Below are 22,547 nucleotides of genomic sequence, written 5' to 3' on the forward strand. Positions count from 1 at the left end.
GGATTGGTCTCACCGGTAAACAGCTACAATGACCAACCTTTGCCTGAAGGGAGATGGGGCTTAAAAGAGCTCACAGTAATCACATGAAGCTGGTGTGAGCAGGCTAGCAGCAGCCAGCCACAGGTGATCTGAATTCCTCCACCCATCCTTGGCCTGCAGGGGTGGAGACAAAGCAGCGAGCAGGGAATTCTGGGTAATGGAGTTTCAGGCATGAGTAGGCTGGCTTTAAGTCTAAGCAGGCTGGCTTTCACAAAACCCGGCATGGATTGGAAATGTATGTCAATTCCCAAATAGTGTCCAAATTGCTGGAAGTCAAGATATGCATGCAGGGGAGTGTCAGGAAGCATATTAGAACACTGGAGAGTCCCACAGTTCAGCCCCCTGGTGGTGGACATGAGAACATAGGGAGCAAATCGTGACAGCGTCTCTGGTCAGTGTGTCGGCCTGTAAGTCTCGGTTCCCTCTGCCTAACACTAGCAAGATGTGCTGTATTTATGCAGAAAGTATCTAGGCCTTCATTGTCCCTTGTCTCATGTATTAGCCATTGTTGGATTTAAGGATAACGTACGGGATGAACCTTGTACGTAGATATGGTGGGGTAGGTGGTGTAGCCTCTGCCTGGTTTCCAAGAACCGTTATGAATATTCATTCATACTTTGTGAATCTATTGATGGAGTTAAATGACTCTATTGTCTAGGAAAACCCTTCTTCTGCACCCAGGACTAGAACTAGGTAAAGGTTCAATCCTAAAGGCTCGTTACTGTGTAGTGTAAGGGAGATAATGTAGGTGACGGTGTATGATATTACCCGGGCCTATATTACGGTACCTATATGAAACCTAACACCCACTCCTCTTCCGAATAGTCAACAATAATAAAATACCATTGAATTATCCTTTTTACTAGGCAGTAGCGCATAAAAACAACAAGAGAGCTTTCTAAAAACATTGTTTTAAAATCATTTTTAAAACCAGTCTCCATTTTTAGAATTTCTTTAAATTGCTACTTAAGCCAAAGTCCTAATTGAGTTTTTTTATATAAGTCGAAGCGTCAGGAGGCCTTGCTTTTCAGCAAAAATGTCAATTTAAAGGGAATGTTCCAAATTTAGTTGAGTTTTGGAGAAAAAGAACAGACTGAATTCTTTCCCAGCACATGATGAGCCAATTATAGATTAAGTGTCCTGGCTGAGAGACGTAAAATAGTCGTTGCCTGTCGCTGCAGGGGACCGTCCTTGTAACACCTCGCGGAGTACGTCAATGGAGCACAGATGATTTTCATAGCTGCCAATAGCTGGTGTAGAGGCAGCTGGTGCTGTAGTCCATACCTGAGTGCTAATGGTGGAGCTGATGCTCAACCCAGTTGTAAAAGGCACCTGCGGTTTCTCGAGAAATGCAGCCATCAAGATGGGAATACGCTGGTGACATTGCCGAGCATGGGCCCTCAGGGGGTCCAGCCGGGTTTTCAAGTCCGCAGGCGTGTCCGATGCAAGTGTTAGACAGAGATCCAACACTCATTCTTTACCGCAAAACAGGCATCGAAGAACCGATAAGATACAGTCCATCCAGACTGGTCTAAACGATAGGAACCAAGATGCGCTCAGTTCCCTTAGGCGAGGTGTGCCCAGATATTGTACCGTGCGCTTACGATACTTGCGCTCCAGGAGTGCTTTTGCCATCTCGGTGATTTGGCCGTCCATTGCGGAGCAGAACAATGACAATCAGGACTCCTGCGATAGAAAGCAGGATCAGCGGAAGACCTCCAAAGATGCTTCCCAGTACGAAGTGTATAACATTTTGGGATTACTCCGAGGATTGTCTGAAAGGTGCTTAGAAATCCTGACCTTATGGTGTTAAATAGGTGAACAATACCACTTGTATCAGATAACTTAAAGATATGACCCACCATTTCTGCGAAATGAATGGGGCAGTTTGTACGTATAAGTGCCTCTATCTCAGTTGAGGTCCTTGCGATTTGAAGATCGAAGGTCTCTCGAGCGGAGGGTAAGGGTACAGTTTGCTGTAAAACATGGCTTTCAGTCTGCTCAAAGTTTCAAATTGTATAAAGGAAACATTCAACGAAGGCCATAACAGTGCCTCCCTGACTGTACTTGTTGGTGGAAACAATACTTGCATACAGAAAGTAACCCTGGAGTTCACAGTGACCAGATAGGCAATGCCCACAAGCATCCCACATATTTTAGAGAAACAATGGTTCAGGGGTGGCCTAATTAGGTCCTTAGGAGAAAAAGCGCATAATTAATTCACGCTGGGGAGCTAGATGTGTAGGTAAACACAAATTCAATTATTTATTTACATTTCTTAACATGCATCATGGCGTTTCAGGTGCTCATATGAGTGACAAAGTGCATAACGTGACACAAGTGAACATAGTGAAGACGAAACAGAATGTCACACAACAACAAGGTATAGACCACAAAAATATACAAATAGAGTGGGCTTATTTCCTTGGGTGGGTCGACGACGTTTCGATCTATATTAATTTTAGATCATCTTCAGGACTGGTGAGCTTCCTGAAACTGCAAGGAGGTAAGTATTAGCAAGGAGACCTACACAGTATTTTCTTAGCGTAGTGATTTTAGTGCTCCCAGTGGCATGACTAGTTTCCATGCACGTTTATCTAAAAAGGCGCTAGCAAGCGGACCGGGTGTGGGCTGCGCTGGGTCTTATTCACGAGGGTGCGGGGCATCTAGTTCCATGCATGAACAAATCATTTTAAATTTTTTAACTTACTTTACAATTAATTACACAAGCGGGACAAACCCTCTTGGCAAAGTTTTGGGAGCTTGAATCAATGTGTCCGGGATATCTGATGGCAGGTGTTGGATTCTGAAAGGAAGAAGGGGAAGTGGTTGCCCTATCATAGTACCAAGCATGCTGAGTATACTATTATTTTACGGGGATTTGGAATTACTTGTACGCAATTTACAAAGGGAGTCCAATAGTCATGGTACTTAGAGGTGGCGAGATTTCTGCAAGAGCGGTAGATTATTCCGCTGCAAACTAATATACAAATTATACAATTAATATTTAATTAGCACAGGAATTTCAAAAACACATACACCGGGGTCAGCCGGAAGCAGGTTTATTCATTATTTTGCTAGTTGGGGCAGTTAAAATAGAGGTAGAGGTTGTATTTAAATAAATAAACTGATTCTAGAGATATGGGAACAATTTTCGGAAGGAAACCACTTGCGGTGATAAAAGGACTTACTGAGTCTGAGTAGTTACAGGATTCTATGTGTCTCGCCGTTCGCTGGAGACTACATGAGTATGTCTTATTCGGGCTTTTCTAGAGCTGGGGGGGCAGAAATGCAATGTGATCAGAATTGGAATTCACATCAGTGGTTGGATTAATTAGGCGGAGCCGCTAAATAATCAGAGAGACTTACTGGGTATGATTTAGAAACTTTTCGACAAGGAGAGTCTGCATACCGGCTTGCTCGCTATGAAAGGGATAAGTTGGTCCTATTCAAACTTACCGCCTGGAGCTGGGGGAGCAAGATTACAGTCAATAGAACGAAGCCATTAGTGCGGGCGAAGGAGGGAATTGACTAGCGGCAGACTTACTTAATCCTGACGGTTTGGCGGCAGAGACCGGGGGTCCGAGTGCCTTGCTTCTCGCTGCTCTCACATTGGAGTGCGCGTGATAGCGCGATACTTGTTCTTCCGGATTGTACGCGCAGGCGCTGAGCGTCCTGTCTATGCGCATGCGTGACAACACAACACAGTTGTAGTTCATGCAGGTATCCTGCATTGCGCATGAGTAGAGGGTGGACACCCTCCATTAGAGGGATGACGATCTCTTAATGTTGAAGCCTTATAACTAAACAAGGTCATTGTATTTTCTTGTAAAACCTAATCGGCAATTATTGCTAAGTCCAATATGTACGCCATATAAATGGGGTATATTAAATAGAGGGTGGACGCCAGTGATTAAAGTGTAAGGTGTTACGATTAGACCTATGTGGGAGGAGAGTTACACTATGTCAGGGCATTCAATATTGTATATACACAGTTTACATTAGAATTGTTTACAACAAAACAACATTATTTGCATGATTGCACAACATATTCATATGGTCAGCTACAGGATGGTGTTTTACAAGGGTTGTATTCAGATGCACATATTCCATTCGTCAAGGGAATTGAGTCCTTTCTCAATAGTCTTGCAATAGAAAATCCATTTGCATTCCAAACGGTTCAAGGTAGTTTGTTGATTACCACCCCTCGCATTTGGTGCAGTTTGTCAATCACTTGCCACTTAAGTTTGTTTTCCGAGTGTCCAAGTTCAAGGTAGTGTTCCACCAGTGGTGCAGTTGTCACTTTGCAGCGGATCCTGCTCCTGTGCTGAGAAATCCGTGTCTTCACTTGCTGGGTCGTTTGGCCAATGTAGAGTAGTTTGCAAGGACATTCAATGCAGTAAATGACATTTTTTGAGTTGCAGTTAGAATTTTTTTTAATGTGTGCTTACAACTCTCATACTCAAATACTTTTGTGTTCTTAGTGAATTTGTATGCCATGCAGTTATTACACTTAAAATGTCCTAAGACGGGTGGTAGGTTGAAACTCGTCTCGACTGTGTTGTTCCTACTGGGCGCTACTGCTGCTCTTACAAGATGATCTTTTAGGTTGCGGCCTCTTTTGAAAGAAAAGAGGGGGGGACCTGTATTAAGTTCTAGAGGGTCCAGTACAGTCCAATGTTTTTTGATTAATTTGGATAGTTTATTGCTAACTGTATTGAATGTTGTTACACAGGTAATTCTTGACAGTGCATTTTTGGGGTGTGGTTAAAGCAGGTGTTCTCTATGCGTGTACCAGGCTCTTTTCATGGCCCTTCTAACTAGATTTCTTGGATAACCCCTGGAGATTAATTTCTTGCATAGGATTTCAGCCTCTGTAAAGAAATCATTTTTATATTTACAGTTTCTTCTGATCCTTAAAAACTGGCCGTATGGGAGGCCATCCCTCTATTTTAACTGCCCCAACTAGCAAAATAATGAATAAACCCGCTTCCGGCTGACCCCGGTGTATGTGATTTTGAAATTCCTGTGCTAATTAAATATTAATTGTATAATTTGCATATTAGTTTGCAGCGGAATAATCTACCGCTCTTGCAGAAATCTCGCCACCTCTAAGTACCATGACTATTGGACTCCCTTTGTAAATTGCGTACAAGTAAGTCCAAATCCCCGTAAAATAATAGTATACTCAGCATGCTTGGTACTATGATAGGGCAACCACTTCCCCTTCTTCCTTTCAGAATCCAACACCGGCCATCAGATATCCCGGACACATTGATTCAAGCTCCCAAAACTTTGCCAAGAGGGTTTGTCCCGCTTGTATAATTAATTGTAAAGTAAGTTAAAAATGTTAAAATGATTTGTTCATGCATGGAACTAGATGCCCCGCACCCTCGTGAATAAGACCCAGCGCAGCCCACACCCGGTCCGCTTGCTAGCGCCTTTTTAGATAAACGTGCATGGAAACTAGTCATGCCACTGGGAGCACTAAAATCACTACGCTAAGAAAATACTGTGTAGGTCTCTTTGCTAATACTTACCTCCTTGCAGTTTCAGGAAGCTCACCAGTCCTGAAGATGATCTAAAATTAATATAAATCGAAACGTCGTCGACCCACCCAAGGAAATAAGCCCACTCTATTTGTATATTTTTGTGGTCTATACCTTGTTGTTGTGTGACATTCTGTTTCGTCTTCACTATGTTCACTTGTGTCACGTTATGCACTTTGTCACTCATATGAGCACCTGAAACGCCATGATACATGTTAAGAAATGTAAATAAATAATTGAATTTGTGTTTACCTACACATCTAGCTCCCCAGCGTGAATTAATGATACGCTTTTTCTCCTAAGGACCTAATTAGGCCACCCCTGAACCATTGTTTTTCTAAAATACGTCTCTACCCCAGGTTCGCTTTATGGGGTACCCTTGTTTCTAAAACCCACAAGCATCCCACTGCAACCTTGATCGTTCAGCATCAAGTAACTCCCATTCTGGAGTAGCCCGAATACCGGTGTAATCACAGCTGTTGGAGTCCCTTTCATGTGGCAGGACAAGTTTGCTATTGAACCAGTGCAAGCTCCGTGCAGGGACATGTCCTGGCACGAGTGAACCGCTTAAAGCATTCTTGCAGTTTATACCGGTTAGAAACACTTCTCGATCCTCACTCCGGCATCAAAATCTGTATGGTAACTCCCAAGATTCCTTCATGTATTCCTTACCAATCTTTTCATATTTGCCCGCCTGTCTCTGCTCAAGGCAATACTAAAACTGAAAAGTAGTGACTAGTAGAGTTATGTGGCCATGGATAAGCTACTCCGTGGATGGAGATTCAGCTACCGTGAATGGTAACCTGTCCAGTTTTTCGATACGCATCATTGTATATTTAGCTCCCCTTTGTGCAATTCTCATCTGTTTATCGTTTAGATTGTATTGAGAAAACAGAGACGTACTGTTTATATAACGCCAAAGCACCAAGCCTGCACAAAGAGTGTGGCGTCCAGCTCAATAACATAACAGAACATAACTGAGATTGCCCATGTTGTAATACGGCTAAATCATGTTCCAGTATGTCTATCGCAGAAGATACAATGTTACCTAAGGAATATATTCTGGAGGTCAAAATTGTTAACCTATTGTCTACCACTGCTACAGATTTCTCTCAATTAATTCAGTCTATTTCTCGTATTTTTTCTGCGGCCTCTTGTTGGGATATTTTCCAGATTTCATTATAGGCAGCATAAAAACCCGGTTATAAAAAGAATTTTGGACGTTGTTTCCTGGGACCTAGTAAAAAAATCCCTAAGATCCATGTCGTGTGTGAGTAAGGATAAGTGTTGTTTTACTTGTGTTAGGGTTGAGGTCTCTAGCCAGTCAATGCACAACTTCCCAACACTGTATGATGTCACTACCCTTGGGTGTTCCCTTTGTACATAACGTGGAACTGGCCTATGGATACTAAACCCTTTGGTGGTACCCCAGAATATTCTATGACATCTGTTTGTGTTTAATGGCCAAACAAACGATTCTTTCCAATCAGGGTCTGATCTATTGTACTGTAAGATGTCATCTAATGCCCCTCCCTATGAAGTTGAATGCTACCACCCCTCCATCTGTGATTGTGTTGGAATCTGAGGTGTGTTCAGGTCCTTATTCTTGGCTAGTCCAAGACAGGATGTCTGTTACACAGTATCATTCAGAAATACTATCTGCTGTGGAATGAGGCATGCTGGAAATAGCGCTTCTGTTCCCTGGACTTGCTAGTCTCTAGAACCCCAGACTGATTTTAAGTCTATTGTGTCCTTCCATAGGTCAAAACCCTGTTCAGACAATTGGGTAATAAAGGAAGTAGGGTAAATCTGTTTGGTGTTTGTCAGCATAATTTTCTGTGCCGATGTCGGTGTAACCTTCTAGTAATAAAAGGTCGGGACAGTGATGGTAAACCCTGAAAAATATGAAAATTTCTGTGAAAATGTTTGCGAACTACTTTTTGGTGGTGTAGGGCAATGTTCCCACTGGTGCTACTCAAAAACATTTCTAGGTGAAATAGATTTGTGCAGGAAATAATGACCATAATGTTGGTAACAGTACAATGAGTAGAATTACCTTCTAACATTTCAATGTAAGGAAATGAAGCATTTTTTCTAGATCAGTCAATATGTTATTAACAGTTTATGTCTCAATCATTAGAAAGTGTACTGAAGGTAATGATGTCACTTAATGAAATTTTAAATATGAGAAATTGTTAAAAGTGCAGTAGGACCAAATATTTCGAAATCAACCTTGTCCAAAACTATACCCTCCGGTGTCGGAACTGCTGTAATGTTCACTGATGACAAGTCTATTTGTTCACGACGTGAGGACTGATGTGGCTTCAGAATCAAATTAACTTTTTGGGCTGTAGAGCTTTGTTGAATGTATTGTCCATTAATAAGCATGCTAAAAGTTATAAGTCTTTTTGAGAAAGTTCAGAAAGTCTTTAACTTGCAACTTGAGCGATTTTGGCGCCGGTGTCGTTTCCGGTTCACTTGGATCCAAGGAAGACGTATCAAAGTTTAGGAAGTAGCCAGAAGTAGTTAGATCAATTGTAGGAATTGCATCGGGATTTGCTGAAATTGCATTTTGCTCTTGTCGAGGCATGTTGATGTAGACGTCAGTATTTGGTCTAATTGCAACTTGTTTGTTGTTTTGAGTTTGATTTTGAAGTTGAACTTCAGATTCAAGGGGAACGAGTTCCATAGCATTGTTGCTAAGTCCTTCATTCCGCACAGGAGGCTCTTCAAACGTGATGAGTCTTTTTGTTTGAACTTCTTGGATTGCAGCTCGAGGAGGGCGTCTGCTATTGTGGAGTCCACGAGGCCTGCTGTTCAGTATCGGCCACATAGTGTGGTTTGATTAAGTCGATTGAAACAAATCTTTTCTCCTTTTTCCTGGCAAGAGGCGGCAAAAGTACAGTTCTTGTTCCTTGAACTGCTAGGACAGGTACAGGATTTCTGTATGATGGTCCAAATTCTAGTTTCTCCCTGACCAGAACCCCGACTTTTGGCATCCAGACAGGTCTTGCCGGGACTGCCTTGACATCCCCAGTGGCTTGTTACTTTGTTGTGTCCTGGATTTATTGGGATCCTGTAAAGCAGCCAAATGATCATGGTTATCAAAAGTTTTCTCATCCGCCACTGTGCCTTCACAATCAAGATCAGGTACCCACATTCTCGTCCCAAAGAGTACCTCATATGGAGTGACACCCCCTAGAGAACTTCTTGGCTGGTTTTTGAGTGCCCGTTGTACCCCATATAGGTGATTGTCCCAACTACATCCTTGCCTAAGTCCCTAGCTGTTAAAGATTCCTTTAAGTCCCGGTTCTACCTCTCCACAACCGAATTTCCCTTAGGATGGTACGGAGAGGAGTACCGCAATGCTATACCCATTGCTTCCATGGCCTCTTTGTAAGCCCAAGAGCTAAACCGGTCCTAGGATGCTTGTTTCCAGTCCAGGGAGGACCTAGCCTGTCAGTTTGGGCTGTACTGTTCCCATTGGGCAGAGGGTTAAGACTGATTTGCATGGAGAGTACGGGACTCACGACTGGGCATACCCGTCCCACTCGGGGGGACAAATGCAAAAAGAACAAATGATGGGCAGAATTCAGAACAATGTCATGCATTCACCCCAGTACAGAGATCTGAACCTAAATCCATTGTTTTTTGCTCACCTTGCCATTCCAGTTTGGACTCAGCCATATGCAAATCAGCCTTGACCCTCCACCCAATGGGAACAGTCTAGCCAGAACTGCCAGGCCAGTTCCTCCCTGGACTGTAAACAAGCATCCTAGGGCCGGTTTCAGGCTTTCAGCCCTCATCAGCCAGGATAGCTTGACTCCAGTGGCATGGAGAGCACTGGACCCACCTGTGGGCATACCTGTCCCACTCCGGGTGACAAACGCAAAAAGAATAATTGATGGACAGAATGCAGAACAATGTCATACATTCACCTCAGTACAGAGATCTGGGCCTAAATCCATAGTTTTTTTGCTCACCATGCCATTCCAGTTTGGACCCAGCCATACCAATATTGCATCGTGGATGCAATTGAATTTGCTGAAGCTCAATGGAGATAAGACGGAAGTGCTTATTTTTGGTTAAAATTCTGAACATTGGGGCCCTCAACATTGGCCAGCTGAAATGGGGCCTTTACCCACGCCTTCCTCTCAGGTCCGCAATCTAGGCTTTATCATTGATAATATACTGTCAATGAAACAACAGGCGGTCCAAATTGCAGCCACCTGTTTTACCATCTTAAAATGGTTAAAAAAAATAATTTGGTACTCCCTGTTGATACCCAGAGGACGGTAGTCCAAGCACTTGTAACATCTTGCCTGGACTATGGTAACGTCCTTTTTGTGGGCTCAAACAGGGATGTATTGCGTAAGCTTCAGGTGGTGCAGAATTCTGCTGCCAGATTGCTGCTTGGATTTCCTAGAATGTCCAGTACGGCCAATGCCCTGAGAGAGTTACACTGGCTCAAGGTGGAACAGCGAACTAAATTTAAAGCCCTTTGTTATATGTTCAGAATTAAGATTGGCTCAGCTCCGAAATACCTACAAGATCTGGTACGCCCTTACCATCCTTCTCGCCTGCTTCTCTCCTCCTTAGAAGGGAATTTCGCTGTACCTAGGATCAAATCAACAAGAATGAGAGGTCGCTCCTTCTCTTTTCACGGGCCAACGTTGTGGAATTCTCTACCTGACGCGATGCGGAAGGAGTAGCTGTATTCCAATTTCCGCAAGCAATTAAAAACTTGGCTGTTCACTCAACAATTCTAACTTCAGCTTTTTAGAGTCTTTTTCTGGCCTGCGCTGGGAAACCCTTGGTTGGGTAGTTGTGCGCATTAGAAAATAAATTAACATAACATAACATAACACGCAAATCAGTCTTGACCCTGCGCCCAATGGGAACAGTCCAGCCCGAACTGCCAGGCCAGGTCCCCGCTGGACTGGAAACAAGCATCCTAGGACCGGTTTCGGGCTTTCAGCCAGGATAGCTTGACTCCAGTGACATGGAAAGCACGGGACCCAAGTCTGGGCATACCCGTCCCACTCAGAGTGACAAATGCAAAAAGAACAATTGATGGACAGAATGCAGAACAATGTCATACATTCACCCCAGTACAGAGATCTGGGCCTAAATCCATAGTTTTTTTGCTCACCATGCCATTCTAGTTTGTACCAGCCATATGCAAATCAGTCTTGACCCTGCGCCCAATGGGAACAGTCTCTCCCGAACTGCCAGGCCAGGTCCTCCTTGGACTGGAAACAAGCATCCCTGGACCAGTTTTGGGCTTTTAGCCCTAATCAGCCAGGATAGCTTGACTCCAGTGGCATGGAGAGCACGGGACCCACGTCTGGGCATACCCGTCCCACTTGTGGTGACAAATGCAAAAAGATCAATTGATGGACAGAATGCAGAACAATGTCATACATTCACCCCAGTATAGAGATCCGGGCTTAAATCCATAGTTTTTTTGCTCACCATGCCATTCCAGTTTGGACCCAGCCAGCGGAGTCCACACTGCTTGCCCCCCTGCCGGCCCGCCGCCGATTCCCACACATCTTCCAGGGCGGTTGAATCCACACACAACCCACCGGCTGCCGCGCCAGCGCCACACGGCCAACGCGTGACCGCACCAACAGCGTCAACACGGCCTTCACCACCTTGCGCACCCTCACCCCCACCTAGCCGGCTGACCGCAAGCTCTCCAAAATTCGAGACGCGCCTGCGGCTGGCCTCCAGCTTCATCTCCCACCTGGGCTCCCACCTTCTCTCCTGGACTTCTTTACTTTTTGTTCTGTCCTGGCCGCCATTTTGCTGCTGATTGCGGACAGTTTTCTCTGGACTCTGACCCTCCATCCATTCCCTCGTCCTTTAACCCTTTTCCCCGTTGATGATCCTCAATTGTTTCTTCCCTTTTCTGCTTTGCCTTCTCTCCATACCCTTGCATCCCTCCCACCCTCCCTTTGTGCTGTGACTGCATCCACACTTATGGAACTCTGCTTTTTTGTATATAGAAATAACTCTAATCACTAGTATATGCAGTAGACCTTTGTACCATCTACCATTCCTATGTGACTCTTAGAGTATATCCAGTCATATCCCTTCCCTATTTTTCTAGAGATAACTCTAATCATTAGTATATGCAGTAGACCTTTGTACTCTCTACCATTCCTACGTGACCCTTAGAGTGTTTCCAGTCATATCCCTTCCCTATGTATATAGAGATAACTCTAACGACTAGTCTCCTATGTGACTGTTAGAGTATATCCATGTGTATCCCTTCCCTATGTATATAGAGATAACTCTAACGACTAGTCTCCTATGTGACTTTTAGAGTATATCCATGTGTATCCCTTCCCTATGTATATAGAGATAACTCTTAACGACTAGTCTCCTATGTGACTCTTAGAGTATATCCATGTGTATCCCTTCCCTATGTATATAGAGATAACTCTAATCACTAGTATATGTAGTAGACCTTTGTACTATCTACCATTCCTATGTGACTCTTAAAGCATATCCAGTCATATCCCCTCCCTATGTATATAGAGATAACTCTAATCACTATAATATGCAGTAGTCCGCTATGCTCTCTACCATTCCTATGTGACTCTTAGAGTATATCCAGTCTTATCCCTTCCCTATGTATATAGAGATAACTCTAATCACTAGTATATGCAGTAGTCCGCTGTGCTCTCTACCATTCCTATGTGACTCTTAGAGTATATCCATGTGTATCCCTTCCCTATAGAGATAGAGATAACTCTAATCACTAGTATATGCAGCAGACCTTTGTACTATCTACCATTCCTATGTGACTCTTAGAGTATATCCATTTGTATCTCCTCCTTGTGTGACTTTACCTCTTGTACATTTGCATTTTTTTCTGATTGTATCCTTTATGTAACGCATGTAATCCTAAGTCCTTATGTTTTCAACTGGTTCTTATGTAAAGCGCTCTGACACCTTCGGGTAAAGTTCGCGCTATATAAAATCGCACAAATAAAATAAATAAAAATAAAATATGGAATGTTGTTTACATCTAACTTGTAGGAGTACTTGAGTGGAAATTTCTTTGGTACTGCTGAGTTGCCTTTGTGTGAAGCAATGACAGCCACCATAATCTCACTGTCTATTCTCTTTTTTGAATGAATGATTGCAGCTATGGAAGCCCTGCATTCAGCCCCATTTGCGGCTTCATCAGCCAATGAATCCCCTTCAACGTGAACACCATCACGTTGATGACTCAGTGTATGGATCACGTGAGCCCTCAGTAGTTCGTTCTTAAACTCAACTACCTGTTCCCATAGCATTTTATGCTTAATTGTGCCACCTTTTGTGTCTTTAAACCCATTTTGTTCCCAATTATATAAATATTAATTGTATAACTGCACACAGTAAAAGGAATCACACAAAATTAGTGTGGAGAATTTGTGATCCTTATTTATTAGTGCAAGTATCAGTGCTTTTAATTCTGCCAGCTACGCCGTGCAGAATCCTAGAGATTGCGTTTTGGTGCAACTCGGATGGAATTTTCCATCCCGCATGCAACCTTTAAAAATAGCACATGCTGCGCTGTATTGTTGCTTACTCCCTATGACCGGTTGAGCAGATTCATCAGTGTAAATAATATATTCATACTGATCAAGAGGCAACATTTCATTTTGGTAGAGCATATTCTTGTTTGTATTGCAGGCATGCCTGTGTTTTTAGACTTGGATCAAATCTGTATTCAACGTCCATTGCAGTAAGAGAATTGGCCCACTGTATCCATCTCGGATACAAGGCTTTTGCATTCTGAATGCTGGCCTTTGTAACAGCCTCTAAGGCTGGTACCGGGGTTACGACAATTATGCGTTTTCCCTGAGCCAGGGCTCGTTCTTTTGCTACATCGGTCTGAACTGCTGTCATGATTTTTTCTGTTCGAGTGAAACGCATGTCTGCGCTTGTGTACAGGTGTGATTTGTAAGCAATTGGTACGGTTTCGCCTTCATTGAAGGTGAAGTAAGTGTACCTGCATTGACCCCCTATTATTCGGATCACTAACTTGCATACATTTAAGCTTGTCTATAAGTGTTTGGAAGCTATCATGTTAGTGTGCCCAATGTTTAAGTGAAAAGTCAGGTTTTATTAAGTCGTAGAAAGGTTTTACTTTTTCTGAGTAATCTAAAATGTATGTTCTGTTCGAAATGTAGGAATCCCAGTATTGACTGTAGATTTTTCAATGGTTTTAGCAGTGCACACTTTTCTAAAAAGTTAGCTGCCAGGCTTTTCCCTTCTTTTGCAAGGTTGTATCCTAAAAACAGGACATTGAGGTGGGCTATTTTTGATTTCTTGACATTAAATTTGTAGCCCTCCGAGGCGAATCCCATAATAATGCTGCTCGCCCTGGTCAAGTGCCTTTTTAAATCATCGTCCATCAGATAAATATCATCCACATAGGACAATGCTTCATCAAAATTTTGGAGTAACTTGGTTACTCTTGCTGAGAATACCTCTGGGCTGTTCTTATACCTTTGAGGGAGGCGACAAAATTGTCCCTGAGACCCCAACGCAGAGAATACGGTCAAATAACTGCTTTCAGGTGCTATATTTTGGCAGAAAAATCCATTTGAGATATCAAGCGTGGTTTTGTATTTTTTCCGCACAATGTAATTCATAAATGCGGCACTGTGTGCATTTTAGACAGCAAATGTCTTTGTGCAAGCGTTTAAATGTCTGTAATCCAAAACTAGACGATCTGTATTGTCAGGTTTCATGACAGGAAACAAAGGGGTGTTCATTCGTGAGGTGCATGTTTCAATCACCCCTTGGTATTAAAGTTGATCTAGGATATTCCTGACCTGTTTTTTAGCTTCTTGCTTTATTGAGTATTGCCTCTGAGCATTTGGTGATACTTTTAACTGGATCACGTAGGGAGTTGAATCCTCATCCCAACCGGTATGATTTTTGTACAGTGCTGGACCTAGGGCAACCGCCCACTCCTCTGCATATTCATGTTTAAGATGTATGGGAACTAGGTCAGAGAATGCTGGAAAAATTACTGTTTCTCCCCCGGGTACTCAATATCGAATGCTGGCGGCCAATCTTGTTCTGCTAATAGGATGTCATAACCAGATGATAGGTTTTTCCAAGAGAGACCTCTAACTTTCCTGGGCTTGTCCCCCTCCATCTGGAGTGTTATTTCATGTAACTTATGTGGGATGCTTACCCTCGTATCTGGTGTTTCCACTGTGATGCAATCATTCAAGTTCGCTGTCACCAGAAATTCCATCAGGTTCTGGCGAGCTATTGTTACTTCTGCCGCATTCTCAGAGCCCATTCTCCGTTCAGAAGCTGCGTCCTCAGAATTCTGGGCATGTCCGTTCTTCAGGCCTTTAACTTTCTTTTTCTTAAACTGAGGTTTTGATTTTGGCTTTTCTTCTTTTCTATAGTCTTGAGCGTGCTGCTTGTCTCTGGACTTTGTACGCTCCTCTTTGTGTTCTGACCGTCCTTCTCTCTCAGAGTTTTTTGTCGAGGACTAAAAGGAAAAAGGGGCACGTGTATCAGTATACTGATACCTGTCAGGTTTCCTAATATTATCCCTATTTCTGAGATTATACCTTTTTTCAGAGGGCTCCTGTGGAGGAGATCTACCTCAGGATTCAGATCTGTATCCCTGAAAGTTTTGTTGTTTTTTATTATCCCACATCTTTTTTGAAGAAGTAGGTGTATGGTTGGAAGTGTCCTTTTCAGAACTGCCCATCAGTTGTGGTTTTAATGTTTTTCCACCTGAACTGTCTCTGCCTAATTCTGCATACACAGTTTCAATTATTTTGGGCTGTTCGTGTTGTTGATCGAACAGACTGTACTCCTTTAATTGTTGGAAGATTGCGACTGAAGCTGCTTCCCCTTTATTATTATCTCGTATAACGGCTGATACCTGGTCATAGTTATTTAGTAACTTCATCCCTAAGTTCAGAGCAGGTTCTGCTCTGTACTTGTTCTGTATTTGTCTCAATACATCTGGTATCACTGCTAATGAAAGAATACCATGTGTCCTGGTATATATGGCAGCAAAGACTGTACCCCAAGAGGTGCAATAATTTACGGGTGTTATCCCCTGGGCAAGCAGATTGTTAGCATTCTGTGTTTTTCATATGTGGTGTGATTTTAGTTGCTGTACCCTGAGAATGAGTTCCATTTGTTGCAACTGTTGCTGGTTGGACTGTGAAAGTCCTCATGACGTATTGTGTCAAGTTTCTGTATATTTCAATTAAATCCTTGTGTTGTATGAGTAAGTCAGGCTGTGGCATTGATTCAATGTCAAGATGTGGTGTGTAGGCTGCTAATATTGGCCATGTTGCCCGTCTGCCCCGAGCTGACCTAATCTTACTTTGTTTCTTATATGGGGTAGGGTGCCTCTTAAGCAGTATAAGTGTTCCTGGTACGTAAGTGGAACCTCTGTGTCCTCTAATGGACCATATTCCACTTGTGCATCTCCCTCTGTGTAAGAGTGAAATGTGTGTGTTCTTGCATCTGCTTCTGGGAATGTAACCCATGAAAAGAATACCTCTGTTTTTCTTTTTATTTGTGTGCCTCAATCACGAAAGCTACTAAGCCATCCCTAGCTGATAAACCATTTTTTTAATCATTTCAGGGTGATAGTATGAGAGGGTGAGTTGTTGCTGTAGTGGGTCTAAGACTAGTGTAGTCATTGTGTACAGAACACAAATCTCCTTTCCAAGGAAACTATGATGAGATTTTACACAATTCTAGGAACAAAATGTCCTTCAAGCTTGATTAACCATAGCTAATAAATAGGATTTTTCGCCTACTCATCTGTGGCGAAGTTTGTGCCCACCCACTCCAGATGACTCAGGCGTTTTGTGAGAATTAGCACGACTGAACTACACAGATTCCACTGTTAAATAAGTACCCAACCAATGTAGGCGATGCAATGTCGTGTAGTTCCTATATTACCCATACAGGACCTGCACGTTCGGATAACATGAATTGTGGGTTTGGTGGCAGACTGACTCTGAGCACCCCCACTAATACTATGGAAGTTTATTGATGGAGTTATAGGACTCTATTGTTTAGGAAAACCCTCCTTCTGCACCCAGGACTAGAACCAGGTAAAGGTTCAATCATAAAGGCTCGTTACTGTGTAGTGTAAGGAAGATAATGTAGGTGACGGTGTATGATATTACCCGGGCCTATACTAGGGTACCTATATGAAACATAACACAGGTACGAAGCGGCCAGGTGGAGCCCCTACAGCCCAATATTGACACCTTTCTGGCTTGGGAGCCCCCGAAGAACCAGACAGAGGTGAGAGCCTTTTTAGGTCTCACTGGTTATTACAGGAGGTTAGTTAAGGGCTATGGCACCATTGCGGCCCCCTTAACAGAGCTGACTTCCAGGAAGATCTGGACTGAATCCTGCCAGAAAGCCTTTGAGGCGCTTGTGCTCATAGCACCCGACTTCTCCAAGGAATTCGTCGTGCAGACCGATGCTTCAGAGCATGGTGTGGGAGCGGTGCTCTCACAACTAATCAAAGAGGTTCTAGACCAGCTTATAGTCTTCCTTAGCAGGAGACTACTCCCCAGGGAACAGAGGTGGAGTGTCATAGAAAGGGAAGCTTTTGCTGTGGTCTGGGCACTGAAGATGCTAAGACCCTACATGTTTGGGACTCACTTCCGAGTTCAGACATACCACAGGCCCCTCAGATAGTTGATTCAAATGAGGGGTGAGAATCCAAAACTGTTGAGGTGGTCCATCTCCCTACAGGGAATGGACTTTTTGGTGGAACACCGCCCTGAAACAGAACACGCCAATGCAGATGGTCTGTCCAGGTTCTTCTGCCTTAGTGAAGCGAACTCCCAGGAGGTTGAGTAGTTCTCCCTACTCTTAGCTGGAAGGGACACGTGTTAGACTTGGCGTTTTTTGGCGTGTTTCCCCTGACATTTTGCTTTCTGACCTCCCAGTTTTGACTGTTTTTGCTGGCTTAGTATCTCAGCGCACTTTCTCACAGCCGATCAGTGTTCCTGCTGTAAATTGTGTTATGGATTGGTGTTTCCATGATTGCCATATTTGATTTACTTGTCAGTCCCTAGTAAAGTGCACTGAGTGTGCCAGGCCCTGTAAGTCAAATGCTGCTAGTGGGCTGCAGCACTGGATTGTGCCACCCACACAATCATTCTGTAATTGTAACTCTGGCCTGCCATTGCAGAGCCTGTGCTCAGTTTGGGATTGCCATGTCGACTTGGCAAGTGTACCCACTTGCCAGGCCCTAATCTTCCATTTTCTTACATGTCAGTCACCCCTAAGGTAGGTCCAAGGTACCCCCGTGGGCAGGGTGCTGTGTATGTGAAAGGTAGGACATGCTCTGGTGTGTGTGGCATGTTCTGATAATTACTTACTGACAATTTCTTTTTTCACTACAGCAAGGATACCTGATCTCATAGGACAGAATGGGGAGTTTGTTTATAACATCTTATAAACATAATTGGCCTGGGACCAAGGTAGAGAAATAAAGTTTAGTGTGCCCGAACTCAGAATCGAAAGATGCATCTTTTAGTGAAGGTGGTTTTTACATTGTTTGAAAATACCACTTTTAGAAAGTAGGTATTTTCTTGCTCAACCATCCAGTAGGCCTCTGCTAGGTTTGTGGATTGACTATCTCGGTTTTGGATGACAGGGGCTGCATAAGAACATTGGCTCCAGAGAGTCTTCATGGGTTAGCGAAGGGCTGGATAGACCTGGGCTGCATTTAGAGTAGCGGAGGAGATTTCCTTTCACTTGAATGGGCCTGGTCTGCCTCAGACAATGCTGTCTTCACCTCCTACCAGGAAGCTGCACCAGAGAGGACAGACCATGTACTGGCTGGGCACAGACACTCTCTGGCCCAAGAGAATAAAGGATTTTGGGATATAACAAAGTGGGGCCCAAACCTCTAAACTTTAGAACACGCTCGAATCAACGAACCTGCCAAGAAGAAGAGCTGGAAGAGCTGCCAGGAGGAGTACTACCCCCTTTACTGTGTTGTTGCTTTGTTGGGTTGGCCTGCAGTTGCTGCTTCTGCCTTGGGCAGTAAAAGGACTGGACTGAACTTTCTTTACTTGTGCTGATTATCTCCAAGAGCCTGGAATTGAGCTGGCGTCCTGCTCTGAAGTCCCAGGGACTGCCAGAACTTCAGTAACCTCTGGGTACCGGTTCTGTAGCCGCTGTTTCGGTTGCCTCAGAGAAGGGAACCGCAACTGACTTCGTCACCGACTCCGTTGCTGGCTCTGTGTCCTGACAGCACTGCAGACCGCAACGTCTGTATCTCTCAGTGCAACCCTGATCTCACTGATGACCCGCTGCCACCGACCTGCTGCTTGCACGTGACCTGTGCTCACCTTAGTCCGCACCACCTCGCTACACTTTGGCATCTTGGTCTCTCTGACGCTGTCGCTGCTGCTGACTCTACTCCTGTGACTCCATCGTGGTTGGGTGCACCGCTCATAAAGTGTCACGATGCACCGCCTTGTCCCACACAGCCGCCTGGGTTGACCGACACCAGCTCCCGCAAACCGGCTCTGTCGCCTGCACCGCAACTTGCTAGTACCGCATCGAGCACAGTCTCCACCTGCACCGTAAGCCTTGGTCTCACCAACGCCATCTGGACAATCCTCACCAAGCCGCTGCCTGCACCGCATCGAGAGGACATCTCGCCCTGCACCGCTTCCATTTTGCAATGCTACCGTGATGGTTGCCATGACCGGTACGAGAAAAGTACGGTTACAGAGTCTATTCACGCTTTTGCTTGCCCGTATCTACGCAGTCGGAAAGAACTGTTAGACTCTGTTGTTTTCAGCATCGCAGTAGCACCGGATGGAGCTACCGACTTGTACGACCTTTGTTTTTGAGGTATCTCTGCTGTTTAGAAGACATCTTGCAATGTATCTATTTTTCAAGTACTGTATTGTGGATTTGTTATTGTTTTTGGTCTTGTTTTGAGTATATAAAGATATTGGATATTTTTTCTAAAACTGGTGTGGTGTCCTTTTGTAGTGATTTCACCGTGTTACTGTTGGTTATGTGCAAATGCTTTACATACTGCCTCTAAGATAAGCTTGACTGCCTCGTGCCAAGCTACCAATGGGGTGAGCAGGGGTTATTTTAGGAGTGTAACTCCCTTATCCTGACTAGAAGGAAGGGTCCCTACTTGGACAAAGGTGCAAAACCTTGCCAACTAGAGACCCCCATTTCTAACAAGATGTATCTTTGTTTTATAAATTTCGGTTACTATGGTTCTTCCACCAACTGGTTGCGTTCTAACACAGAATGATTGTGCAGATCATAAAGTTGCTCCCATCATTTTAATAACTTGTTATGATCAAAGCTGGTTAACCAATGTTAAAATTATAATCTATGTAACAAATGTTTGCTTTGTTCCAGTTATTCAGAGGTCCGAGCAGAACGAAGGAGAGAGCTTGGCATTGAAGATTTTCCAACCACTGACAATAAAGTGAGTCTTAACATTTCCTTGAATATTGTGCCATATAAGCACAGTTGAAAAAAATCTCAAATGATCATACCAAGTACGGTGTTCAGTATCCTATTGGTAGAAGTCTCTTTACCCCCTTAGTGCATGGGGATCTAGAGTATGGTAGGAAATTATAAATTCTCCAGCACTGAATCTTTCATAGATTTACATGCTTGAATCTTCCCCATTGTCATGGTGGGAGTCTCACAGTATTACAAATATAGCAGCATAAATGAAAAAACGGCATGAAAACCAATACAAATGCATCATACTTTGGTAACCCATCACAATTATTATATGGTCCAAAAGTCAGCCAATGAGACGCCAGCCCTGAGATCACACTCCCCAGCAGAGCCACCATACCTCAGATTTCCAACCGCACGTCTTGTGAGACAGAGTTTCCCTGAGCTCTGCTCAGTTTTTCTCTCTCTGGTGAACTTTTGACCCGGCTTTCATCTTTTTCTGTAACTGGAATGAGTGATTGTTATTTACTTCATTAAACAAAATGGCTGAAGGCCTTTCAGATTCTGTAGATCTTGTGGGAAGGTCAGACTCTTCTCTGAGGATCCCCAAAAGGATTGCTTATATTGCTTACATCCTAAACATGTCCCTAAGGAGTGTAAGCATTGCAGGACTTTCTCTGCCAAAACTCTTAGAGAGGAAGTTTGCTTCTTTGGCTTCAAAAAAAGAAATCAAAATCTGAATCAGGTTCTGAGGAGGAAGAGGTTCATTCCACCCCAAAAAGAAAATTTGAGCCTTCTGTTTCTATAACTGACTCTGAAAACTGAAGGTCAGTAAGTCAAAGGACAAGGGACTGGAGCTGCAACCTCCTGAAAGTGTTTCTAAGAAGCCTTCTTCTTATTCTTCTTCTTCAATGCCTCACACTCCTCACAAGAAGTGTACAGAGAAAAAGGCTCTGTCGACAGACCCGTCGATGACAGCTTTGTGGATGAGAGTGACTGTATGGTCAACGCTTACGCCAACGAAGACGTCGACGACTAAGACGGCAGCGTCATAGACGGCAACTCTAACGACAACGACAGCTTCGTCATCGGCAGGTACGATAACTGCCCCGTTGATGACTTCGCCCACGACGACGTCGACAACTGTTCCATCGATGAAGGTTCTGTTGAAGACTGCATTTAAGTCACCAATTTTACAAAGATCGTTGATGACTGTTTCTATAAAGAGGTTTCCCCCACCGACTGGCTCATTGACGGAAAGGAAAAGATCCTTGATTACACCTGATGCAGGAAGGTTTTCATCTGAATTGACATCTTGGAGAAAAGTGTCACCGCTTCCGCCATCCCATCTTTTGGAAATGCAGAAATCAGAGGAAGAAGGCTCCTTTGTTGTTGCGTACAGTCCCTCTCAGCTTAAGATAAAAAGTCAGGACATGGATGAGGAAGAGTACCAAGACAAATCCGAATTTGTACAGGAGGAATTCTCCTTTAAAGCCTGTCCTCTTTGTTCGATATGAATCTTTTCAAGACAGCTATGACTATAAGGAGGAGGAATACAACCCTCCAATAGCCAGCAAAGAGTCAAATGTCAGTGCCACTTTTGTTAGTCACGGATTTAAGGCACATGACAGCAGACTACTGTAGGTGCTTTCCAGAAGTTTATGTTTCTTTGCCTGACACCCCAAGCAAAACGCAAAGTGTACCCACCCTTGAGAAGGCAGCACCACAGTAGGCCTCATAGAAATTGCGCCCTCCACCAGTAATAGCCATCAGAGATGACTATATTGAGAGCGATGTAGAAGAACAGCCAGAAGAAGGAGAGTTGACACAGGATGAGCCTGTGGGCAATGAGTGGGATCAATATATTGCTCAGTCATGTCCTTCGCCATCCACAGCAAATTATCTGCCCGAAGAAGACAGGGAGGCCTTAAGGCCACTTAATTCCAGCTGGAAATCCAAGCCAAGGTTATTGATATGCCATTTGATGGAGTAAATCTCTTTGGCAAGCACGTGGATGATCCCTTCAGGGGATTAAAACCGATACAGACACAGCATGTTTTTAGGGACTCTTCGTCAACAAAGATTTCAGTTCTTTTGAGGCATAGGATCAAGAGGCCATTATCAACAAAGGCTGTCATTTTAATCTTATAGGTACCAGCCCTACCAGCAACAAGGGTATCAGCAATTTTCCAACCAACAGCAGTTTTGGTCGTCCAGTACTCCTTTCCAGCAGCAGACAAACAGAAGGAAGTCATCTGCTAGAGGAAAATCTCAGGACAGCGATAGGAGACAGTGACATTCCGAGGATGTCAACCACCTTGTCAACCTTCAAACCTCATTAGATTCACTACATCTCTCAGTTTTACCAGCAATGGTTGTCGGTAACATCGGACAGATGGTTGTTGGACATAATACATCAGGGTCACACCCTAGAATTCATTCAAAAGCCATCAACCCAACCTCCCATTCCCAGAACACATCAACATC

The 22,547-nt window shown here is 43.8% G+C and overlaps 1 protein-coding gene across 4 annotated transcripts in view; it reads left to right on the top strand.

Annotated features, from left to right (window-relative positions):
• Positions 1-22,547, top strand: part of CLOCK (clock circadian regulator) — a 1,757,788-nt gene that overhangs the window by 1,406,709 nt on the left and 328,532 nt on the right. For all 4 annotated transcript variants that reach the window (XM_078678181.1, XM_078678183.1, XM_078678184.1 and 1 more), the window contains one exon: positions 20,010-20,079. In XM_078678181.1, coding sequence (XP_078534307.1) covers positions 20,010-20,079 — 70 coding nt within the window. The remainder of the gene's footprint in view (positions 1-20,009; positions 20,080-22,547) is intronic.

Source organism: Lissotriton helveticus, chromosome 2_2, assembly GCF_964261635.1.
Source record: "Lissotriton helveticus chromosome 2_2, aLisHel1.1, whole genome shotgun sequence".
NCBI classification, from domain to species: Eukaryota; Metazoa; Chordata; class Amphibia; order Caudata; family Salamandridae; genus Lissotriton; species Lissotriton helveticus.